Below are 25,629 nucleotides of genomic sequence, written 5' to 3' on the forward strand. Positions count from 1 at the left end.
TTTCTCCCTGTTTTCAGTGTTTTACGCCGAGCTCAGGTAAACTCACTCTGGAGGCACCAAGATAAACCTAACCTGTCGGACTCTGGGTCAGATGGCATGCAAGAAGAATTCTAAAGTTTTGTAATGTTCCTTAAATAGCAAATATGTTAAGAAACCTTGTGATATGTGGCATCACTTTTACATGTTCTGGCGTTATTGTATATACTGGCATCGCAAATAAAAGACAACCTCTGCCTCAGAAATCTCAACCAAAAAAAAAACAAAAAAAAACTAAGGAGTCAAACTGTGGTGCACTGACAGGACCCCGACCCCTGAACTCACTGGGCAGCAGGAAACAGGAAAAGAAAAGACGCAGTCATTAAGAGTTTCAACACCTGATGCTCTGAAGTCGTGAACAGACACTGTCAGTAATGTGGATGCAAAAATAAATAGAAGTGTGACTTTTTTTTTTTCTTCTCCCGGTTCTTAGTCCAAAAGTTGCAAACAAAGTCATGGCAACAGTCAGTACCCACACACACACACACACACACACACACACACGTACGCACACATGCACACTCAGAGCAAGGTTTTCATCTTAAAGCTAAAAAATTAATTTTTTACTGAAATAAATATAAAATAAGGCAAATGATAAAAAATGATATTTAACATATATTAAAAAACAAAAGCCTGGAATTAAATGAGCATTGCTACAGGCGTCGAGGGTTACTGGGATTAATGGATTCAGAATTATTACCATTAATGCAATCATTTCCTAATGTGACACTGCACAAAGGCATAAAGATATTAACCTAGAGAAATAAATAACTCTTATGAAAAAATAGGAATTCAAAAATAAATAAATAAATAAATAAATAACACAAATGAAACAGAAATTATATTCCAAATCATATAAAAACCAAAATAAATAAATAAATAGCTAATGAACACATTCACTCATCCATGGCCTGTGACTTCACAGCACTGTCCACTTCATCCTGTCACACTGTCCGTTGTAAATAAAGTTAAAAATAAACCACTCCACATCTCCGCGCGGGCTCTGCCGGGCAGTGCTGTGGTCCTGTGCTTTAATCCCCCAAGCTGTAAACGCCACGGTGTCCGTCGTTCATAAAGTTTTTTTTGTTTTTTGTTTTTTTTAAATAAGCACATCTTCAATGATCCGCAGCTCGTCACCTCACTACTACGCCCTACGCTTAGAAAACTACATACATCCTAACGTCACGTGTCCATGTTGCTGAGGGCGGTTCAGATGAACCACTCCTTCTTGCTCTCGTCGATGGTTTCGGTGAAGGCCGGGTCGTTGACGATGATGGCCGCGTCGGCACAGTCTGCTGACTCCGCTCCCTTCGCCTCGTTAGTGTGGTACGAGCCTTTATGACGAAACAGGTGCCGGATCACAAACACCATGATGCAGAGGACACTGAAGATCACCATGGAGATGATGCCTGGAGACAATGCAAAGGAGCATTTTGTTTATTGCAATAGACCTGAAAGTTGAAATGTGGTGTCTGATGTTCTCAGATGTGTAAAGCAACGTGAGCCGCAGAGGTGATGTACGAGACTTTCCACTAGTCTCCATGGGCATAAGTTCATTTCCAAAAAAACCCCACTGACCTACACTTTGAGAGAACGCTGACAGGCAGACCCCCTCTCCATGCTCTTTGATAAATCTTATACTTAGTTCTGGCTCAGGCTTTCTATGAACCATCCCCTAGTTAAGCTGCTATAGGCTTAGACTGCTGGGGGACTTCCCACAATGCACTGAGCTCCTCTCTCTCTCTCTCTCTCTCTCTCTCTCTCTCTCTCTCTCTCTAACTCAACTTCTTCTCTTTCCTGTAGTTTTGCCCTTTCAATTCTCTTATTCTCTTGAGATAACCTCTGTTATGATTGACTGACAGCAGCATGATGCTCCTCCCATTATGGAGGAGCATATGATCAGAGCTCATCAAGAGAAAAACAAGGTGCTACATGATCTGATTGGGCCGAATAAAACTTAGGCCCAGCTCAAATCGTAGTCAGTTGAATGCTGGGAGCTCAGTGGACCTGTGAAGACCTCTACTGCTCTACTGTACTGTAGGAAACAGTGGCAGCAGTAACCAGCCTCGGCTGGAGATAAAGATGGTCGACAGTAAAGTCACTCACTAAGAAGGTCAAGGTTGAAACTGACTGAACTTTGAAAGAAGCAGCAGCAGAGCTTCCTATCAGAGCAGCACACACCAGTCGTGTGTGGTAGTGCTGACTCAGGATGTTGCCTTTGTACACTGAGCATCGATGCTGAGTTTGACCTGATGCATTTCTCTCCTCCAGCTGCAGACGTAGCACTTTTAAGACTGCAAGTCTGCAGTCTGGAGCAGTGTTTCCTTCGTTTCTTTGTCTTTGCCACAAAATCATCAGCATGAGTTTCCAAGACAAACTGTTTTTGATTTTGGAGGCTGTTAAAACCTTCATTCAGCTCCTTCCTGCCTGTGTTGATGGGAGTAGTCCTTATGTGTGGAGTGTCTGGTCTTTACAGCTTTCAGGACTGGTCCCAGCTGCAGCTCTAACACTTCAGAGATGGAAGTTAAACAAAATTTTACCTCCAATTATGGCAGAGTTGCGATCCACTCCATCGCCACTGGCTTTGTCCTCATTGAAGAGGAAAACAGCTCCAGCTGTGGACAAAGCAAACATCTGCAATCAGTTTGACTCCTGACACAAACTCCCCCGTTCTCTTAGGCTGTTCCTCCAAACGGTTTCATCTGTCTGCGTCATCTACCTGCTTCCATGTGCCAGGGCTCGCTCGCCGAGGCCACGGGGGAGATGGTCAGCGGTGAGGCTCCGCAGTTGGACGGGACCAAAATCCCGTGGGTGCTGACGGGCGCCGCCAGGCCCGAGCGCAGCGCGGCTTTCAGCGGCGCAATGCTGTTAAACTGAACTCGTGACAGACAGCCCACAAAGCCCGGCGTGTTGTAGCGCTCGATTAGGATGGGGTCAATCTGTCCCGTTTCTACAAGACAGACGCACAACCGTCACAACGATGAGATACTTGTATGTTGCTTCATATCATCAAGTGTGGAAAGCACACACACACACACACACAGACTTCCACTCACCTACACACTTACTTACCAAAGACCTTCCCGAGAAAGATACTTTTGACCAAGTTGAACTGAGTGTCCGAGGCCTCAGGCAGGGTGTATGTGGACACTGGGTAGTGGTCCAGCTGGAGGACATGGACAGAGGAAAGGAAGAGCTCACTACAGTTCAGCTGATAACTTTAATCCGCCATCATCACCCACCAAGGCCTGCTCATCTTCTTACTTTTATTTGTCCAGGTTTGTCCAATATCTCTGTCTCTGATTTCTGCGTCCAACAAAAAAAAAAAAGCAAGTACTCACCTGTAGTCGTATCTCTCTTAGATTTCTTGTTATGTTGACAGAGTGAGGCTGTCCGTTGGCCATGTTACGATGGTCAACGTCTATGGTATAAGGTTCTGTTAGCCCCCCAAGACTGTAGCGGATCTGGAGAGTGCCTGGACACACACATACAAGCATAACCCATGATTTAACACAGGATAATAATGTATCAGCTGGTCATAAAATATAGCTTTTTCTATAAAATAACTAAGATATAAACTGGATTTGACGTTGATGAGCCCACCGTTGTGCCTGAGCACCACAGCCAGGTAGTCCTGAGTCCTGGAACTGATGTAGACCAGGATGCTGGGAGTGCTGGAGGTGCTGAAGCTGAACACCAGCTCCTCCTGAGTCAGGTTGGCCTCCCCAGGAACACTAACACCCGCCAGGCTTCTCACCTCCCGCAACGCAAAAGGTCCCGCCTCCGACAGGAAGTCATAACGCACCAAGGTCCCTGTCTCAAAGTAGCCGCCCACATCTAACACAGGGACAGCAGCAGAGGAAGGAAGGGTAATTCAAACACCATAAAAATGTCGATCGCTCTTTGCTGCATCAAATCTAATCTAATGAGAGATGATGTCATCTAATCTAACCTGATGTGAGCCAATCAAATCTAATTCAGAGGTCAGAGGTCGTACCGTCGGTGCAGAAGGGTCCATCGTACGCAGTGAGGGAGCAGTCACAGGAGTATCCGTTGTAGTGCTCCAAACACTTGCCTCCGTTCCTGCAGTGCATCCCGTAGCTGCTGCAGTGGCCCTGGCAGCCTGGACTCACCCCTGGAGTCACCTTTGCCCTCTCCTCCAGGTCAAAGGTCACACCGTTTATCCTCAGAGCCCGCATGCAGCCCAAGAAACCCCTCTGACCACTCGAGGCACCTGGGAAAGAAGACATGAAGCATAGCATGAGTTTTGCAGCTTGTATTACACACAGTCACTGCATGGACAGTGTGTGTGTGTGTGTGTCTGTGTGTGTCTTACCAACATATAGATCACTGTGGAACTCCAGTTTGGTGTGTCCCTGTGGCGGCGTGGGTCTAACCTCTCTGTACTGTCCGTTAAGCTGCAGCGCTGCCTCCTTGATGTTCTTCTCAGCCTCCACGCGATGCCATTGGTCGTCATTCAGGGGCACAGGCGAGCGCACGCTGAGCTCCACCCGCTCACTGCCCACGTCAAAGGAGAGGAAAACAACCGAGCCTCCTGGGAGCGCCGGGATGAAGATCAAACATAAGTATCGCTTAAAATTAAATGAGTTGAAAAAAACAATTCTAACACCAGTACACACACATACACACAAACAAACCTCTGAGCTCAATGTGAAGGAAGTCAGTGGCTCCCAGGGTCTCCAGAAAGACTCCATGGGTGGAGGAAGTCTTAAAGTAGAAGGAGATGTCAGTACTGGTTTCACCTCTGATGGAAGGGAAGTGGAGGTAGGAGGCAGGGCTGGTGAAGGAGGCTGCGTTCCAGTACCTCCCTGCAGGAAACCACAGCACAAGTTTCTCATAGTCTCTGATGAAAAGATTAGTGCGTGTGTGCGTGTGTGTGTGTGTGTGTGTGTGTGTCTGTGTGTGTGAGAAACACTCACGGTCCCCACTGCATTTGAGTGGCCCTATTGTCAGTTTGGCCTCAGATCCAGCTCTGCTTGTATCACCAACCACAACCTGACTGACTGGTAAATGGTCTTTATACACCAACAGGCCTGCATCCTCCCTCCTGTACACACACACACACACACAGCAGATATTATACATACAGCATGTCCAAATAAAATATTCATAACTATTACCATTCATCTGGGGGTAAACACAGCTAACCCTAATCTGTTAAAACTATCTATTGGGTTATTGCTCAAGGTAGAGAGTCAAATGTTTGCTAATGGATATCTCTAATCTTATGCATAAATATCCAACCTTTATCAGGGCTTTATTAAGAACACAGTCTCTGTGAACAATCTGAGGGCGCCTCTTCTACAGAATTTTACACAGGAAGTCGAAATGACTGTCCTGTTTATGGTGCTGTATGTTCAAAGTTCTTGAACATCTCAACTTTAGCAATTATTTCACAGATTGCATCAGACTTCGTATGATAAACATCGAGCTAGGATGTGCACTTTCCCCTCCCTTGCGTCCTAATAAAAATCAGAATGAAACAGCTTTTAAAAACACAGCACAGCCAAAATGTGATGGATGCTTAAAATGAAATAAAACAGACGTGGTAATAATTTGGATACACCTTTTATAATCCCTTTTATAACAGAGCTGGACTGGATTTTATTTTTTGAAACAGCAATACATACGGTAACAGCACTGGAAACAAAAAGAGCTGAGCTGCTGAGCAGCGGTCCACTCACCAGGAGCGCAGGTCGGCGTCACAGTTGCAGTAGTGTTTGGGGTCAGAGCAGTTGTGTTCGATACCACAGGAACACTTCTGTATCCCTGGTCCTGACCCCCCCCAGTAGGAATGCCTCTCATTGGCTCTTCCTACCCACCAGGTAAATGGGACACCATCTGGGAGTCAAACCAAAAAAATAAATAAATAAATAACTGGACTCAGTTTATTTGCACTTTCATTATATTTAAGCCAATCTACATGATTTCATTTGAAAATATCCTGCTAAGATTAAGGACAAAACCTGAGGTGGGTTTGTTTATGTGTCTTCTCTGCTGGTGACAGTTTACTTTACCTGGAGTGTTGAGCAGACGAGACATCCGGCAGGCGTAGGCTACATACTGTTCACAGTACTCAGCACTGCCGGTGACTGACAACACCTGGACACACACACACACACACACATCCACACACACACACACACACACAAACACACACACACACGAGAAAGAGGAATGAATCTATCACAGGAACCAACAATGCGATTCACACATTAAACACTAATCTGATCTTCAGCTTCTCAGGTCTGACCACAACAATGCAACGTGTGCAGCAAGTGAACGCGGTCAAAGGAAGCGTGTGGTCTTTGTGTACCTGTTCATCAGTCACATTGTAAGTGATCTGCAGCACTGCCTTCCCCTCCTGGTCTGCCCTGGTGACTGAAGTCTGAGGAGACAGGTTGTTCTTCAGGGTGGTCCAAACCTTTTCCTCTACAAGACCAGAAAACACACCGTCAATAGTCTCCACACCTTCTTCAGGAAAGATTCACTTGCACTAAACAGTATGTTAGCAGAGGTATAATAAACCATATAACACCAACATCACACCACAGGACTAAGAACTGGAATCGTATTTCTATACAATGAGGAAATATATTTTAAAATATTTATATTTTTAAAAGGTGCACTTGGTACAATAGAAGCTTCTGACATGGCACTACTCTTTCTTCTATATTATTTTTATTACTTTTTATCTATTTTTTTTTATTTATTCTATTACTTTTTGATCTCACCTGTCATGTCACAGCTGACCCTGAAGGGGGCAACAGATCCGCTGCCGTCTGGGTCGATCCAGTAGCTCCCGGAGCTCTTCCCCTGGTGCTTGTACTCTTCACAGGACTGCTGATACATGGCTGCAGAGGAGACAACACACAGCTCAGCAGACGCAAAACAGTGTATGTATCTATGTGTGTGTGTGTGTGTGTGTGTGTATGGGTGTGTGAGAACGTACAGGTGTGGCAGGTAGCTCCAGTGTATCCGGTGCCGCTACAGTTGCAGCTGAACGTGTCCCACGTCTGAGAACAGCGACCGCTGTGCTCACAGTGGTTAGGAACACACCTGACATGACACACATGAACAGTGAATGTGAACACACGAGTAGACCCACAATATGTGGTGTGAGGCAGCAGACCCTAAACCCAACTGAGCCCCATCGCTTCCCTGTGCTTTGCCTTCCTTGGAGTCTGACTGAGTACCTGTCTATGATGGCACACATGTCCAGGCTGACGTTCTCAAAGGTCCCAATGTGGCCCTGCTCCACGGCCCTGAGGTCTGCCAGATGGTCGTCTATGTGGATCATCTGCATGCAGCCCTGGAAGGAGCGCTGAGACGATCGGGTGTGAGTGTGCATGAAGTAACCTGGAGACAAGCAGGAGGAGGAGGAGGAGGTCAAAGGTCACTATCACAACCAACAAGAGCAAGCAAGCAGGTGGACAGAACCCTGATCTCCGTATCATGGACTCAGCCTGGGACTCACATGGAGAGACAGAGACACTGAGACAGACTAAATCCACAGAAAATAACTGTGTCATGTGATTCACTGTGGGTGGGTAGTTATCTTTTAGAGTGCTCACCTCCAAAGTAGTAGGTTCCTCCGGTCTGGATTTGGATGGGGATAGCTGTCCTGACTGTGGATGCTTCGTCCCCATCGACTGTCAACATTGCATAGTTCTCCAAAGCGTTCAGATGGACACTGTGCCACTGACCATCATTCAGACCTGAGCCTGAGAGGGAGGACACACTTCAGTCCACGAACTTTGACAGGACAAAACCGACAACAATAACTGAAGCACGCAAAAGAATAAAGGCAGCTGACCTGATGAGATGTCAATGCGCGTGTTCTTCTTCTGCGTCACATTCATGTAGACGGTGACCTTGCCCTCCGACAGTCCCACCTCCACCCAGCCGTCGGCCAGCGCCGTGAACATCAGCAGGCCGTTGGGGTTCCACGTCCTGAAAGACAGACTGACGGACAGAGTGTCGCTGTCGCTCTGACCCGGCAGCCGCAGGAAGGACGTGGAGTTGAAGAAGACGGGGAAGGAGTTGGACTCGGCGCAGGAGAACGTCAGGTTACGCTACAGTGGGAGACAGAGACAGGCAGAGAAAGAGACCTGATGTGTGTGCTAACACTTCTTCAGGATTGGTCTTTTACCAGATTATGAACAGTGGGATTTTCTAGTCTTAGGACAAAAACGGCATGATGGGAAGTGTTAAAGCAGAGAAGGAAACGGTAATGACAAAGTCCTTTACACCGTCTACATCTGGAGTCATGGACGCCTACAGCTTGTGCTGAGTCAGCGCTGAATTGGACACATTCCTATCTACAGAAGATAAGGAGCAGGTTTGAAGTGTTCTGGATCATGATGGACTCCCGAAGGACAAGGAGGACAACACAGACTAGTGTAAGGTGCTCTCATACAGACAACATGCAAACTCCATACTCTTGTCACAACATCTGGCAACATCTGTCTTCCTTTTTTTCCCACCACTAACTCTTAAACACACAAACACACGCACAGACACACACACTCAGAGCCAGAGGGAGATGTCTTACGAAGCTGGAGGTGTCCACCCTCTTCCTGCGGACCAGGTTAGTGATGTTGTCTCCATTGTAGGTGATTCCCTCCATGCAGCCCACAAAGTTCTGTCGGCCTCCTGAGCTCGGCTTCGCCGATACAGCCAGTCCCCCGAAACTGATCTGAGGACGGAGGAGAGTGGACAGCGTGGATTAAAAGGACATGGATCCTTCTGTGATATTTACTGTACGAGTCTGACCAACTCACACACACACACACACACTGTGTCCAGATTCCGGTAACCAATGAAAAAGACAAAAGAGAAAATGATTCAACATAAAAACAAATGAAAACAGTGAATGAAACATTAATTCATTTCATAAAATCATGAAAGCTGTCGGCTCAGGGCTGACGGGGGTTCATGGGTACCACACAGACAGACTGTCTCCATCAGCCTCCTCTCAGCAGTATTGACTGGCTGTGATCAAATTTCACTACATGGCTAATATGTATCCACTGAGCCTTACTCTTACATTGCAAATCAGGGCCTGACAGTAAGAGTACGTCCACGCGGAAATGGGATGACTTTAAAAATACGTCTCTCCATTTTGGACCCACACCCACACACACACAAAACACCACGGGCAGTCTTTACCTCATAGTCCAGGTCCAGGTGGTCAAACTCTCCATTCGTCCTGAACTGCTGGGTGTGGTGGTCCAGAGTGAAGTTGACATTCCTGCGGTAACGCTCTATGACAACTGAGTGCCAGTGGTCGTCGTCCAGTAAGCTCCCACTGAGCACAGAGGTGTGACCCTGAATGGAACCGTACTGGTTACTGCCTGGAGGGAAGCGAGCAAATCACACAGACAGGAAGATGAGGCTGTGAATGTTTTCTCATGTCTCCTCTGACAGCACGGGACCATCCAGGCCTAAGAATTTCAAAAGAATAGAACCACTCCGACTTTTTAGAAGACTACTACCTAAGTTGATGCTGAGCTGCAGTCTTGCCCGGTGGAGCTCCAGGGAAATGTAGTCTCCCTGCTGTCCTTCTCCATGGAGCAGGACCCCATCTCTGGATGTGGTTCTAAACTTCAGAGAGATGACATCCTTCACGATCTTCATCTTCTTACTCCGGAAGCGGTAAGAAATGACGCCGTGGCCGTCAAAACTGATCACATCTGACCCTGGAAGACAGGAAAAGAAGGAAATGTGTGTGTATTCTGCCGGGTTGAGAAGGAAGCCACTGGAGCTGGAGTTTCCAGCCAGGGACCCTCAAGCTGGAGTAGAGCCAGCAGGCGAGAGGGACTTGCTGGATCCTGCACCACCTGGATCTTCTCCACCACCAGTGGTTGTTGGGGTAGGTTAGCCACCCCATGCTAACCTACCCCAACAACCACTGGTGGTGGAGAGGATCCAGTGGACAACTGCCTCTATAGGTGAAGCAAACCCCTCCTACAAGCATTATCGCTGAGCACTTGCCAGATGGTGATTGAAAGTGGAGAACTGGATGGATCTTAGCCACACTACAAGGACAACAGATGCCCCTGAGGGTCTGCAACTCAAATCCTTAGCCTGTGGAACTGATGCTGCAGCGTGTGGAGCCAGACATTGCGTGGGGTGGTGACTCATTCACACCCGTCTGCTGTAGAACAGAACAGAATAGGTCGGTGGAATCAGTTCATCCTTTTTGTACTCACAGTATGAGCAGCCATAGAGCTCCAGACGTACTCCAATGCGTCCCTCCCTGCTCCACTCCAGCGGGATGAAGCGGATGTACCGAGCCAGGATGGCGTGCTGCAGCTCATGGCGAACCACACCCTCGCCGTTCACGTTGCCCTCAAATGTCTGAAGCAACACAGAAAACAAACATGCTGCAGTATCCCAGCGGGTAGGTCTCCACCATCCATGTAATGCTTATCAGCTGCATATTCCACAAAAATATTAATAATAGAAAACTGAACTGAATAACATTTTTCAACAAATATTATTTATTCATGGCCAACTTTATTCATTACGTTAGCTGGACCGCAACAGCAGGGCCAGACCTAAAAACGCAAATGTCTGGTGACTGACTGACTGACTGACCTGACACTACTGGTCAGCTGAATGCGGTGCGACGGGTGATGAAATTACAAACGCCAGTCAGCTGGCTGAATATTGGAATTTCACCATGAGTCGTTGCTCTTTCAAAATAAATTTGCACGAATGCTTTGTGTCACGTCAGTTGGGAGTTGTTTACGGGCAGTGTTGCCAACTTAGAGCCTCTGTCATCAGATTTACAGACTTTTCAGACCCTTCAGCAACTTTTTTTTTTTAATAAAAAAAAAAAAAGCAGCTAGAGACAAATCTAGTGCGTTTTTAGACAAACCAGTATTGACCCTGCTAATGCGAAGTCAGGCTTTCCCTCACCCCCTTCCATGTATTAGTTCCATGTATTAGTTTAGCTTATTAGAATCTCCATTAGCTACAGCACTGCAGCAGGGTTCATAAAATGGACTTTACATAGTGACAATGCAAGACTGTTGAGAAAGAGTTAAATCTGAAGTATTTCAATGTTGTTTATGGACATTTATCCCCAACAGACATCTGAGAAACTGCCACCGTCAGGGGAAATCACACTGCACTGATTCCAGCAGTATGTGAATGACATCTTTGTTTGTCAAATTTTTGACACAGTTTAGATTAGATGACATGACATGACGATACATAACAGAAAACTCTTCCTTACCCAGATGTTTCCATCCTGTAGATAAGGCCTCCAGTTTTTCTGTGTGTCACTGTAAAGCAGCCGATACTTGCTGGTCCAGTCAGAGCTACTGTAGCGACCCTGAGTCGCTATGGCAACCACCTGTTTCCTAGAACCCAAGTCCACCTGTAACCACTGGTAACGGTCCGAATCCAAGGGCGACCAGCCTCCTGAACCTAGGTGAAAGATTTACAGAGGTGACCAGGGAAGGAGAAAATGGGTGTGGAACATCTGGAGCAAATGTTTCTTTAAGGGACCCCAGCTCTGTGAGTGATGTCATCACAGGAAGTCCAGAGTATAGTCAGTCAGGGCAGGGTAAGTGCATGGTCTGCTAGTATTTGAGGATGTCTGGTACCATTCACAAATAGTGGGAACTACAGTGTACCTCTCATTGCAAAGGCATACCTGTTGGGTGTACATACCTTGATTTCGGTTGAGTTTGGCGTAACCAGCTCCATATCCTCTGCCATGCACTGATGAACTGGTGAAGGAGCTGTAGGGAAGAGGAGTGGCCAAGCTGTCCTCACACTTCCCTAAAACAAAGACACAACGCTCAGCTTACCATAAGCACCAAAGTCAGTCTGCAGAGGCCCCACTGACTGTGGCGATCCCCTGATTTTTCCTCAAGCACTACCATCACATCAAAGTCTTAAATAACCCAAAACTTTATTGAATTAAACTCATGCCAATCCATTAGCTGTACTATTTTGAGTGTTAATTAGCAAATGTTAGCATGCTAACTGACTCATTTAAGATGGTCAACATGCTCACACAGCTGTAGACTCTTTATGTGATGGCTGTCTTTTCTCCTGAGCCGAGCTGGAGATGGAACAGTGAAACAGCATCACACTACTTCAACAACATGCAGCATTTTCCATACACCTGCATTAAAAGCTGTATCTACACAAAAAAATCTGGTCTGGTCTGAGCTGCAGGAAGTTGCTTACAGACTGTACAGCCGTCCTGCTGTCATCTTTCATCATACGCTGATGTAAGTACTGTCCATTCATCATGCGTGCATGGGGTGTTTTGATTAAGCAAGCCGACATGATCATTTATTTTCTGATGATTTTTTTTTTTTTTTTATTACACACCATATCCCATATATGACCATGCATCATGTTTTATCTTCTCTCTCTCTGCTCATTATGTGTAAATATGGTAGATACATGACTTTATATCTGAGAGAAGTTTTCATGAGTCTTGTGTGTGTGCGTGTAAATCTTTTAAAATGAAAGTCTGTGACATTCCCAAGGACTAGGAGAGTGATTCCAAGTCTGGAAACATACATGTATTTAATATTTTTGCAACCCATGTTTGCTGTTGCTGATGTACACAGTATGTTTTCACTTCTCAGAGACACATTTCTAAAAGTGAGCATGAACATGTTTTCTAGCTGTGTTCAACAGCAGTGCCTATTCTTTTAGAAAAAGGCTGAGATCTACTGCAGTACTTCTGTACCATGAGGGTTATTTAAACACTTTGAACTTCTGTTGGTGTCTATTATCACGTCACTGCTGCTGACCAGCTCTGCGTATCATTAATTCACAAGCTGACAGAGGCAAAACACCGTAAAAATAGTCTTTAAAATCACCCGAACACCCTCCAATAACAATGATTAAAAAAAAAAAAAACACAGCTACTTTGATTTTTGATCAAGCAGTTTGGCTCCTGACAGATAAGACTGCTTTTTTTGTCTTGTAACTGGACATATTCTTAGCAAATGGCTGTGTGTGTGTGTGTGTGTGTGTGTGTGTGTGTGTGTGTGTGAGATTGTATATGCTGGCCTTTGTTCTTGACACATTCATCACAACTGATATGAGATGGAGTTTAGGACGGGGGAGGGTGTCAGAGATCTGTATGTCAGTGTGTGTGTGTGTGTGTGTGTGTGTGTGTGCGTGTGTGAGTGTGACTGTGACAGGTGCAGGGCATAGTAATGAGCTTCCTCATATGCATTACAAAACAACAAACCAAGCATGTATTAAGCAGTTTAAAGAAACAAGAAAGAGATTATCTGCTCAACACAGAACCTGGAGAACAACCTCAGCACTCCACCACCAGCTCACATTCAGCGATGACGTTTCTGAACATCCAAAGCCAATGTTTTTTCTTTTTAAATCATTTTTTTTCCTAGTAAATGTTGATCATATCCAGAGCAGGGCACAGTTTCTAGTTGTCTGTATTGTCAGTATTTGAATTTGAGACACCTGGGAAGCAGCATCTCAAATTTTTAATCCGTTTGGAATATATTTTGGAATAACCCTGTTCCAATATAAAAACTTATCATAATTAAAATCAATTGCAAGTGACCTAAATACAAGGTAACCACAACCCTTTGTACTGCACCTTGACGCTTTTTTATTTTACACTATTTTTAACACCTTTCAGAAATGTGGGAATGTTAGGTATTCAAATGTCAGGTCAATCTTGACTTAGACTTTAGGTAAAATATACATAGATAATGTGAGTCTTCATATATTCAAATTAATATTTTGTTTAATTATTAGCTTCCATTCCTCTGAATCACCACTGACATGTATGGAGACTCAAACAGGTCTGCTGCTGTGCTCATTGGCTGTTTGCAACAGATGACAAAAACAAAAAACAAAAAAACAAAAAAAAAAACAAGCCAATAAGAGGTGTGGGCGGGATTAAGGATGAGGGGGTGTCATCTTTGTGTGTCAGAGCCAGGAATAAAAAGGGGGCGGCCACAAACTGGAAACTGCCACAAAGATGCTGACAAGCAAGGATGAGATGGATGGTACAGAAATAACAACTGTTACTGTGAATATATATGTAAAGCAAGGCATCAGCAGTGGGTGAGCACCACCGAAGCGTCCATCTGCTCGCACCACCCTGACTCCAACCTCTGCTCAGCCACGTCCCTGCTCAGAAGCAGATGTCCTGTAAGGGGCAGCTCCCGAGGAGCCGAGAGGACGGCTGCCAGCCAAACTGTCTTTGCCAGATGGACTGATCCGAAATTTACTGAACAGAAACTGTCCTAAAGAAAGGATCCAGGAGGAGTGCACAGAAAGAAATTAGCATTGTGTTTATTTATTGATTTATACATTTACATATTATTTATTTAAACACACTCACACCTAGGGCCAATTTAGAGTAGCCAATTAACCTAATGTTAAAGGGGCTGCTTTTGGGATTGTGGGAGGAAGCCAGAGTAAACCCACGCAGGTACAGGGAGAACATGCAAACTCCACAACAGAAGAGCCCAGACCGGGGTTCAAACCTGGAACCCTCTCACTGTGAGGCGACAGTGCACTCCCGGGTAACCTCTACAGAGTTTATTCTTTAACCAGAATGATTTAAAACAGAAACGAAACTGCCATCGCAGGCCTGACCACAGTGTGCAGTGGTCAGTGTGCCAACCATAAATCAGCTGCCGATATGTTTGCTTTTTTACTTGTTAAACTCATTCACAAACTGAAATACAGTCCGATCTTCACATCTGTCTGTGCAGATCTTTCTTTAGGGATGATGCTTTGTTACTTAATTACATAATAGTATCTGTAGTATATCAGTCTCTCTTTGATAAAGGTTGGTATTAACCACAGTCTATGTTTGTGGTTAATATCACAGTCTATGAGTTGCTCCTCGCAACCACTTCCGCAACCTCTGTGTGAACTGAAAATGACCCCGATCAAAATAACCCCCGTCCGCCACAAAATCAGCCAACGTGGAACATGGAATTTAAAGCTGAATCAACAAAGTGGAACATCCATCCATTTTCTACCGCTTAGTCCGTCAGGGTCGCGTGGGAGCTGGAGCCTATCCCGGGTGACTATGGGCGAGAGGCGGGGTACACCCTGGACTGGTCGCCAGCCAATCGCAGGGCTGACACACAAAGACAGACAACCACACACGCACACACTCACACCTATTTAATTTAAAGTAGCCAGTTAACCTGACCCGTGCATGTTTTTGGGATTGTGGATTGCGGGAGTACCCGGAGTACCCGGAGTACCCGGAGAAAACCCACGCAGGCACAGGGAGAACATGCAAACTCCACACAGAAACGAGCCCAGACTCTTGCTGTGAGGCGACAGTGCTAACCACTGCGCGGCTGTGTCATGATGTCTGTCTGAGCTCGGGCTCTCATTTACCGCTCCTGCTGTTTCACTTGGTAAAGTTACTATTTTCGGGGGCCAAGTAACAACTGAAAGTAAGAAGCCAAGTGTGAAAGTGTATCTGCAACTGCATCTTTCTCCACCACTGCCAGTAAGCGTGCTAGGCTGTGACACATTCAAATGATCACATTTCACTGTAGTACACTGAAAGACTGAGCGGCTGACTGACCTGAGATCAGAAATGTTGAGGAACAACACCATCATATTTTGATAAAAGATTAACACTAGTTGATAAACCCACAGTCATAGTAACTTCACACCACATCCTTGCGGTCCCTTCTTTACAGCCCTTGTGTAACAACTTGCGTCTTTTGTTATAACACGACAGAGAAAGGCAACATCAGTTGGCCTGTTTAAAGAGTTTGTAAAAGAGTTGTGTGCCACACCACGTGTTTTAGTGCAGATGGCGTCGCTCAGTGTGTCCTGGTGCTGTTTGGTTTCAGTAACGAGGACGTGTCATCTGGATCCTGTGTAAAAGAGGATCAAGTACCAAGTCAGAGTTTTCAGTTTCAAACAGTGTTCTCTAATGTTTCCGGCTGTTCCGCCTTGCCTGGTCTGCAGAGACCATCTCTGATGCCTCTCTCTGCATCCAAAAGAGATCTTTTTTTTTTTTTTTTTTCACTTTTACAGTATATTAAAAACTATTCCAGTCTGAATGTGACAAACTTCAATCTATAAATGCAATCTATAGTCTCATTTTTTTTTTTTTACCTCTGGAGGAAAGCTTTAGGAAATCAGTGCACATATTTTAAATGGCTGTTGGATGAATAAAAATATTAATCAGACTTTACTTTGCATTTTGCATTTTAACTGTTGTGCAGCCCCTAAAGGACAAAGCAGCCGGTCTGTGAAGAAGCCCATTGAGAGCTGCAGAGAGCTGCTGACTTTGTTAAAACAGAGTGGCACTTTACTGTGAGCAAAACTGATCAAGACAAACAACATTTCAATACGGTTTGGGATGGAAAACAGCACTGGAGCCAGTTTTCATGACATTAAACTGGTCAATGAAAGCAGATTTTATGTAGATTGATGGGCAGTGCATAAAGGTCATCTTACTATTCTACCCTCAGTCCAGACAGAATGAGAGGCATCAATCAAGCTGTGCTGTTCCACGACACAGGGATGAAGGCGGGAGGGGGACAGAAAAGATTCGGTAAATATCCCTTTGACCTCTGGGAACGAACGGGCAGTTAGCTTAAATATGTGGAACACACACTGCTTGCTCCTGTGTCATTATGCATGTGGAAGTCCCACATAAACAGGATGAATCCCTTCTACTACATTTGGATGGCAATAACAAGAAAGCCATCACACAAAAGCAGCTGCGAGCCCTTCCAACCTGGGGACAGGTGGAGAGGCCAGACAGAGGTGTGAATGAGGTGTTGTGAAGTTTGTCTTGTGGTAGTTTATCTTATAGGCCCACATCTCTCACAAGCCTTAGCCCAAAATAACAAAATAATAATGTTGTTGTTGTTGTTGTTTTTTCAGTCACATGACAGCCCCCCTACCCAGTCACGTGACACCCCCTCCAAAAGACTCATTAAATTGACCTTACAGAGTAAAACTGATGAAGTACCCCTGTGGAATCTTATATCATGACATGTTATTATAGTTATGTTTATAAATAATTAATACTACAGAAAATCTTCCGGCTTAAAGGTCCATGTAGTGGCTCTTCTGGAACTTCTGATGTCTCACATGCTGTAAGCTATCCTGTGTTACCAGGTAGACTGTGTCATCAGCCTCAACCAGCACATGAATAGACGCTTAAAATGTGTTGTTGTTGTGTTAGAAACCATTTATAAAGTGCATGAAATAATTAGAACTGTTAAACAGGGAGGTTAAAATGTTACCCGACAATTTATTTCTTTATTTTTTGGATATATTTGTGGAGCACCACTCTCTTTAAGGGCTGAGGTGTTTCCCACTTTAATACAATGAGACCCTGCGTGTGTTGACTGTGTGTGTGTGTGTGTGTGATCTCCCAGCCCTGCTGCTGATGCTGGTACCTTGGCCTCATGCTGAGTCCTGACTGTAGTCCACATCCCTGACTGCACACAGAGCTGCACTGCTAAGCAAACCACCAAATTAGCCACGGCTGCTATTGTGTGTATTAGTGCGCGCGCGCGTGTGCGCGTGTGTTTATTAGCCTACTTACGGGATCCTGAGGATGCAGCGGTGGAGGTGCCGATGATGCTACACAGGACTGGCAGCGACAACAACAACAACAACGAGGACACATAAGACATCTTCACAGAGAGTCCAGGCGATAAAAGGGACGGACGGAGACAGTAAAAAGCGGGTCCAGGCGGGTCTCAGTGCGGTGTAGCTGTCTGTTGTTCCGGTGATACACAGCCGAGATGCTGCTTTCTTTATTAGCAGCGAAAGCAGAAAACCCAGTGGCTCAGCGCGTATTGTCTCCTCTCCTATCAGCCTGCCCGGCGGCACTCCAGCGGGATTTGACCGACGACCCTCGGAACCAGCCTGTGAACAGAACGCGGTGGTGCTGCGGGCCGGGCCTCGAGCTCCAGGTGCATGGTCAGACAGACAGAAAGACAGACGGGAGCTGTCCAACCGCTGAACTGCCTGAGTAATCAATACACCCCTCCAGTCTCTGCCGCACTTGGTACGGTCCGATTCGTACAACAATGCAGGGCTCCCTCAAAATAAAGGAGGTGGGGGCGGGGGGGGGACAGCAGAAGGGCCCGGGGAGGTTGGGGTGGGGGGACGCCAGAGAAAGGTGTAAAGACTGTGTGAAGACAAAGATCCGTGTCTGTGGTTAAAGGGGTTTGAAAATCAAAAGAAAACAGTAAAGAATAGGAATAAAACAAGAAATCCTTGCCCCCAGACGCTAATCTCTGTATAAAAGATACAGAACACTGCGTACAATATAAAAAAAAAAAAAAAACAAAAAAAACACTGGCAGGCACATAAAGCATAAAATGAAAATAAATATGCAGGAATCATCCTGAACCTTTTCTCCAGGTTCTTGGTGGTTGTTGGGCCCCGTGGCAGCACCTCACAAGGAAGCAGATCAGATTCACTGCAGCTACCAAGGGGTGCTGGGTATCTATGTGAAACCATGTTTTAATATTTTTCATCTGTTTAACAAAATGTATCGTTCATGTGAATTTAACCTCTGAGCAACGAGTAACATGAACACACTGTATTAATGTCTTGATCTGAGTACTACTACTACTACTACTACTGAAAACATGTTTCCTCTGCCCTCACATTTTTTTTTTTTCTGGGGGGTGCTAAGATGCAAGTAAGAGACACACGTAAGGACACACGTAAGGGAACTGTGTATTCAGTTAATGGAACTGAGATGTGCCCTGTTCAACTCACTCTGCCAGCTGCAGTCGGTTGTACTTCCTTTGGCCGCTTGATATTGAATATTACCCAGACTTTTATATTTATCAAATCCAGATATTTTTAAAATGGTGATGTACAGCACTAGTTTTCAGGGATTAGCCTCAGATGTTAGTAACAGATTTTTGGATGCAGAGGAAACAGCTCAGTCTAACAGTGTGTCCTGGTTTGTTTTGTCACCACCGTTGAAGGGGGTATTTTGTTAATATTGTGCAGGACCGTGTGACAGGAAATGATATCATATTTTTCGGGTATGTAAGTCTGGGATCAGCATGCCTGTTTCCCCAGTCCGGCCTGATCACGATTCCTAATGCTGCAGGAGCTGGCCCCACAGAGGGGGCGTCTCTTCAGTATCACATGAGGATTAGTGTCTTCTGTGTCTCTGGAGAAGATTTGACATATCTAAGAAAAATAACCCAGATGATCTCATAATGATGTCAACAGGGTTATTTTAGCTAAGAGGCTAAAAAAAGACACTATCCATCTACATTATGGGACATGTAGGATGCAGGGTTTTTGGAGCTTGACCCATAACTAGGGACTAAAGGGCAGGACATCTTTAAATCTGAGACTCCTTAATTTTATGGTAGTACACTGTTGCCCATAAAGTTGGAATTAGTTTGTTTTCAGACACATTCCTCTTTTTATTCCTATTTCTACACATCAGTAATCACATTGGAAGAGACTGATCAATAAAGTTTTGAGAAGATATACACTTTATCTATCAAGAATAAATCACATTGTCACAATCACTTCATGAGAAGAGGTAAAATATATTTATATTCCAACTGTATGGACAGCAGTATATGAGCCTAAATTATTGGAGCAGTCCTTTAAACGTGACATAGAAACAAAAACTGCTAGTTTAGTGTTGTCAGTGTGCGTTATCACAGCACTTTCAAAGCTGTTGTTAAGCTGTTTAAAGAAACAGTTTATGTGACTCACACTGCTTGTGTCATTACTGCAATGCCCACACACACTTATTTTCACACTGTTTCTTCAGACCTGATTGTCCTGATTCACCAGAGAAATGTGCTTAGCTGACAGGAAACCGCTCCAGATGTTCTGTCAGAAAAGGGAAGCGATCTAACCATTGGTCCAATCCTGCAGAAACACAACTGTAGTTAGAGCGAGAATCAGAAAAATGAAAGAGTTTCCATATTAGGACAGATTTCATAGGGGAACAGTTTAATGGTCATATTTATTGGAAGGTTAAGGCACGTTTCATTTTAAAGCACTTAGACAAGATGGGACAAGATACATTACATCTCTGCATATATATATATATATGCATATATATATATATATATATGCATATATATATATATGCATATATATATATATATATATATGCATATATATATATATATGCATATATATATATATGTATATACATTGAATTCAACAAGAATGAAAAACCAGACCAAGAGCAGGTCTGAAGCGGGTGCATGAAATCATCAAGCAGAACGTGGAAAGATAGGGCTACTTAACGTTCCTCAAGAAAAGGGACATTTAACAACAGAATCTTGTCTATATCTTTCACTTTGCTGCCGGAGGGTCTGCCACAACTGTCACGTGCCATTAAGAGTTCTTGGACACAACCTGTTAGGTGGCAGGAGTTTAAGTAATGCTCACTAAAAACTGCAGTGCTGCCTGCTGTTTCTGCCTGTCAAAGCAGGGCACTGAAGCTGTTTTTCAAAAATAAAAGGACTTAATGGGACGGAGAGACACTGTTAGGCTGCAGAGAGACAAACCAGGTCTCAGGGGCCCAGGGAACTACCAGCGCTGCACGTCTGGTGACCCTGTCTTCACATGACATAATCGTGTCCACAGTATATCTACACATGATCAACAGCAGATTCACTTTGTAGTTATATACAGTCGCAGTATATAGCTACAAAGTGTAACAACATTTTCTAATGAAACCTTTTTTCAAATTTGAACATAAAATACAATATATGCTTTCACACAGTATAACAAAAGCTTGAAATTTGAGCACGAGAAGTTAAGGGGACATGAAACTGACAAACATCTCCACTCGATGACCTGATTGGGAGCTTTTGCAGTGTAGATGAGTCTGACAGGAAGTAAAAAAAAAACGGCACACTCTCATTTTTTTCAGGAAATGCTGATAATATATGTTTCTAAATACTAATAACCTGTTGCTGTTATTTATACCAAAGAGTATCATTTCTTACATTGTGTGCATGTGTGTGTGTGTGTGTGTGCATGTGCATGTCTCTGTCTAGTACTCATAAGCAGAATGTGGCGTCCTCTGTGAAGTGGTTCTGGTGCTCTGGGAGCTGAGGCTGATGTGTCTCTTCAGACATGGGATCTTCTTCGCCAGCAGCCTTCTGAAGTGGCTCTGGAACTTCTTCCCCAAAAATGTATAAAACACAGGACTGATGCAACAATACATGTAGGCTATGTTGCGGGTCATGTACAGGGCATAGTCCAAGCTGTCTGAGTCAGAACACTGGTCACTGCTCTGGCTGGGGCTGGAGATCTGGATAGCTTGGAGGAGGATGACGATGTTGTACGGCGTCCAGCAGACGAAGAAGGTGAGGATGATGACAAATATAAGCTTGATGGCGCGGCACTTCTCCCTCATGCGGGTGGACAGGATGCGGACAGTGATGCTGATGTAGCAGTACATTACCATGAACAGAGGGAGGAGGAAGAAGAGCAGGAATTGTTGGTAATAACTGACCAGACGCCAGCGCTCCATGGTGCTCTCATTATACCCGGACTCCTCACACATCAGTCCACTGGACGGATTCTCCCACACGTTTTGGAGAACCAGCTCTTTCACACTCGCCACAACACTGATGCACCAAACCGCCACCGATGCGATGATGGCGTACGCCCTTTTCCTGCTCTTGGCAGCTGCCACCGCATGCACCACTGCAAGGTATCGGTCAAATGTCATGAGCGTGAGGAAGAGGATGGAGCTGTAGAAGCCGATGAAGTAGGCGCTGCTGACAATCTTACACAGAGCGCTGCCAAAAATCCACTCAGACAGATGGTATGTGGCCCAGAAGGGGAGACTGGTGGCAAAGAGAATGTTGGAGAGGACGAGATTCAGGAGGAAGATGTTTGTCACCGTGTTGAGCTTCTCATATTTGTAGATAATGAAGAGGACAAGCCCGTTACCGAGGTAACTCAGGAGGAAGTTGACATAGTAGAAAACTGGGATGACATTTGCTCCAAAACGGTTGACAGCGTCCTTCGTACAGAGCTTGACAGCGTCAGTGTTCAAGTAGGTTGGGTCAATTGAAGCATTTTCGTTATACATTTCCATGAAGAGCACATACTGGTCTTCCTCAGTGCTCATGGCTGGAGTTTGTCCTGCGGCACACAGAGGTTAAAGAGCCATGTTAGTCTGGACTTCAAATATAAACTTGCTTGGTAACATGTAGCATAAGTTCATTAGGAAACAAACCCATTAAAACAATTTGCCATCTGGATCTATTAAGTCAGAACCTTTTATTTTCTTTGACTTTAATGAGCTGCTGTCACTCTTTGCATCCAGATTCTGATAAACACCTGTTTCTGGTGTTTGATCTACAGTAGCTCCAACTCAGCTCACCGCTGTAGAGAATGAACACACTGGTTAACACAAAGGGATGAAGAGCAGAAGACTGAAGATGTGGTTTGTCACGCTCTCTTCGTTAAATATTTCAAGCTTTCGGAACGTAAGCTCCTTTGCAGGTGCTCGGATGTGACGCGCACAGGTGCGATTGCATTAGCGCGACAAGCTGGAAACGTTTCTTTCTATCTTGTATTGCTGAAGTACGTGTCATGGGTGGGGCGTTCATAGAAATAAGGAAGAGCAGCTGTTACATGGGGAACATAGAGCCCCTCAGAGTAACTGCTTTCAAAGACAAACAGTAGTGTTGTGATGACTGACTGGTTAAGTCAGTGATTCATGAACGTTGCACTGATATTTTCTGGCAGAGTGTTTTGAAACAGAGAAGAGAAACTGCTCACTGCAGCAATTTGAAAAAATCCGGACTCTCTCAACCAGCGTGAAATACATCCCACAAATAACTAATCATCAGCCAACCACAGCTGAGTTTGATATTTTCGACGTCTTTTAACTTAAAAGGCATACTCTGTGAGTATTGTGGTTCTGTGGGTGTATCAAACCACCAACTCAGCAGATAATTAGAGCGTCTTTATAAGTGTTTGTGGGAGTTTGTGACAGACGGTGTCTATAAAGTGGGAATTTCCCACAAACACAGGACATGGGTCACAAGAAAAACTTTTGTATATAACATTACCTTTATGTCTTTATGTAGCGTTTATATAAAAGCAGACACTGTGTGTCCTGAATGACAATGTTTATAGCCAGTATTTCCAACACTGTGCCCACTCACACATCATTGGTCATTGAGACCACTGTGCGAGTTTATGGACCGTGCTAACTGCAGCAGAGGTCAGTGCGGTTTTTGGAAATACCCCAGTGTTTGGTGCTGATGTGGTGTTGAAACTGGGATAAATGCAACCACTTTAAACATAATAGTGTAGTTTGCAGCCTGTAGTGAATTACTTCAAGTTCAAATCTTAGTTTGATGAACAGAAACCACGTCCACTTTTTGTTTCTGTTGCTTTTCTTCATTGATAATAATCAGTTCCTTAATTTTTGTGTCACAGGCCAGTACCAGTACTGCACTAAGCTAATGCCTGCTTGTCAGAGGTCAGATATTTTTTTTTCCTGCAGAACTTAGTATATTAATCAATGAATTAACCTTAGCTGGCAAATCTCCTCCTATTATTTGTACAATTTCTGTATCTGCATCTGATCAGAGTACTGTGAAATCAAAAGCTCCAAATTCTATTTATTGTCATTAAAAATCTGATGGTTAATCTGATTTTTACCTGATAGCTTGTTAAATAAAGTTTATTCTAAAGACATATTTGTGCCATCATGGCTGCATGTAAACCATTGAGGTTTTTACGCAGACAGGATGTTAAATAAAAGTGAACTGTGCAACACTGATAAAGATTCCTTTACTCTGACTCTCCAGAAAACTTGCCATTGGTCAACAGCGCAAATTTGCACTGTCAAAGTCCATCACAGTTGGATTCCGTGTGGAACACTTGTGTGGACCCTTGTGGTTCCACTAGAATGAATTGGTTTACAGTATAATTTTCCACCCTTTTAAACTCTGGTGTGAGTTGCACCACGTCTCCCTTTAAAGTCTGTACCAAGCAGTTACAGGAAACAGGAAGTAGTTCTTCAGTTTCCTGTCTGCTGTATACGGTGGAGTAAGAGCAATGTAGAGCTCACATTCAGACCTCTTTTCACTCTGAAGCCCTCAGAAAGTTGTGAGTTTCTATTCTCGCACACTTGTTTGATCTTGTATATTCATTTAAAATATTTATGTCAGAGGTCATTTCTATCAGCACACAATGAGATTGTGTTGGGGTTTTTTTTTGTGTGTGTTCTCAGTGAATCTATAATCTCAGTGAAGCTCTCAGTGAATTTATAAGTTGCAAAGTAGATGGAATTTTGATTTATTCCTGCCTGACTATATATTTGATGTGTTCTTGCACAGGTCCATTGTAATTCATCTGCCCTGTGTGTCACTGTGAAAGCTTACTAAAGGAGACGCAGGCTCATTTCCTGTCCCTCAAAGTCTTGCATCACCGTCACTGGTTATCATCTGGATCAAACGCTTTAACAAACTGTGAATTTTCACACCGTATCAACGCACCTGTAAACGTGGATAATCCACAATACAGTCATTTTTTTTTTTTATCTCTTTGAGATAAGAAATCAAATCTTTTATTTATATTTATATTTATATACCTATCAGCAGATAAATAAAGAATATGGTTTTTACTTCAGATATAGTTTAGTTTTGCTTTTTATTAAAAAAGTGTAAATAGTTGTTGATTTTTTTTTTTTTTTAAATGATGTTCCAAATTTTCACACACATCAACTGTGTCTGGTCGCCCTTTAAATTTTGATTATCCTTCATCTATACATTATCAGTAGCAAATGCACATACAATATCATTATTAACAAGCAGAAGAAATTACCAGAAATAAGTTTTACAGTAAAAATGCTCTCAGTATTTTAAATGATTTATAATGAACCACACGTCTATGTCGACTGCCACTGGAGCTTCACATCAGCTGATACACTTAGTTTGAATCAGGCTTATGTCTTATCGCTGCAGCAAACTAGTATTTTGTATGAAGCTGAAAGTTCAGCTTACCACCAGCGCTCTGTCTCTGTTTAGGTGAAAACCCACATTTAAAGAGACGGTCAGCTGCACCGTGCATCTGATGAATCATGAATACCTCAGTTTCAGATAAGAATCAGCCAGCAAAATATGCACATTTGCATCTCATAAAAAAAAAAACAAAAAAAAAAAAAAAACACATTATGTGTTAAATACATATGAATGGAAAACAAACAACTGAACTCACCAGTGGAGCTGATCAGGTGTGCTGTAGATGGGAGAGCAGTGCAGAGGGAAGCACTGAGAGAGTCAGGAGCATTTGCCTTCAGCTGACTGCAGCTCAAACGTTTTAGTGAGAAGGGGGCAGTCCTACAATAGAAAGACAGGCTGAAGGATGTGTGGGGTTCTGCTGATTTCTATTTTTTTTTTTTTTTTTTTTAATTGGCTCTATACTGTTGACTTATTTACAGCTCTTGAAAAACATTTGTCATGTGTGGCTAACACACTGCAAAATAAGATTGAACTTGCATCTTTACTACTGGAAATGGATTTTTCAGAAAACACAGCTTACAACCTGAGAACAGACACTGTTTGTTCGCAG

The 25,629-nt window shown here is 44.0% G+C and overlaps 2 protein-coding genes across 2 annotated transcripts; both read right to left on the bottom strand.

Annotated features, from left to right (window-relative positions):
- Nucleotides 1–1,245: 1,245 nt before the first annotated feature.
- Nucleotides 1,246–17,711, bottom strand: cntnap2b (contactin associated protein 2b). The gene is made up of 25 exons (XM_041054819.1): nucleotides 17,621–17,711; nucleotides 11,743–11,853; nucleotides 11,303–11,496; nucleotides 10,272–10,419; nucleotides 9,555–9,758; nucleotides 9,229–9,413; nucleotides 8,612–8,755; nucleotides 7,874–8,132; nucleotides 7,632–7,781; nucleotides 7,254–7,416; nucleotides 7,010–7,116; nucleotides 6,792–6,911; nucleotides 6,374–6,489; nucleotides 6,075–6,159; nucleotides 5,742–5,898; nucleotides 4,977–5,104; nucleotides 4,695–4,865; nucleotides 4,373–4,591; nucleotides 4,034–4,270; nucleotides 3,640–3,873; nucleotides 3,378–3,511; nucleotides 3,109–3,202; nucleotides 2,756–2,986; nucleotides 2,577–2,651; nucleotides 1,246–1,445 (listed from the first exon to the last, which is right to left on the bottom strand). The coding sequence occupies exons 1-25, from the start codon at nucleotides 17,709–17,711 to the stop codon at nucleotides 1,246–1,248; spliced, it is 3,957 nt and encodes a 1,318-aa protein (XP_040910753.1).
- A 2,294-nt stretch (nucleotides 17,712–20,005) lies between these two features.
- Nucleotides 20,006–25,389, bottom strand: LOC121192874 (C-C chemokine receptor type 3-like). Its single transcript, XM_041054820.1, has 2 exons — nucleotides 25,276–25,389; nucleotides 20,006–22,182 (listed from the first exon to the last, which is right to left on the bottom strand). Exon 2 carries the CDS (start codon nucleotides 22,166–22,168, stop codon nucleotides 21,080–21,082), a length of 1,089 nt encoding a protein of 362 aa, XP_040910754.1. The 5' UTR covers nucleotides 22,169–22,182; nucleotides 25,276–25,389; the 3' UTR covers nucleotides 20,006–21,079.
- Between the last annotated feature and the right edge of the window lie 240 nt (nucleotides 25,390–25,629).

This window comes from Toxotes jaculatrix, chromosome 14 (assembly GCF_017976425.1).
Source record: "Toxotes jaculatrix isolate fToxJac2 chromosome 14, fToxJac2.pri, whole genome shotgun sequence".
In the NCBI taxonomy this organism is placed as follows: domain Eukaryota; kingdom Metazoa; phylum Chordata; class Actinopteri; family Toxotidae; genus Toxotes; species Toxotes jaculatrix.

What these genes read in the sequence shown, in the direction of transcription:
- cntnap2b (XM_041054819.1), bottom strand. Translation starts at nt 17,711, where the DNA reads ATGTCTTATGTGTCCTCGTTGTTGTTGTTGTTGTCGCTGCCAGTCCTG. An exon ending in GGTCAGCTGTGACATGACAG is followed by an intron (nt 6,490 to 6,791) that starts GTGAGATCAAAA and finishes CTGGTCTTGTAG; the next exon opens with AGGAAAAGGTTTGGACCACC. An exon ending in ACTCAAATGCAGTGGGGACC is followed by an intron (nt 4,866 to 4,976) that starts GTGAGTGTTTCT and finishes GGTTTCCTGCAG; the next exon opens with GGAGGTACTGGAACGCAGCC.
- LOC121192874 (XM_041054820.1), bottom strand. Translation starts at nt 22,168, where the DNA reads ATGAGCACTGAGGAAGACCAGTATGTGCTCTTCATGGAAATGTATAAC.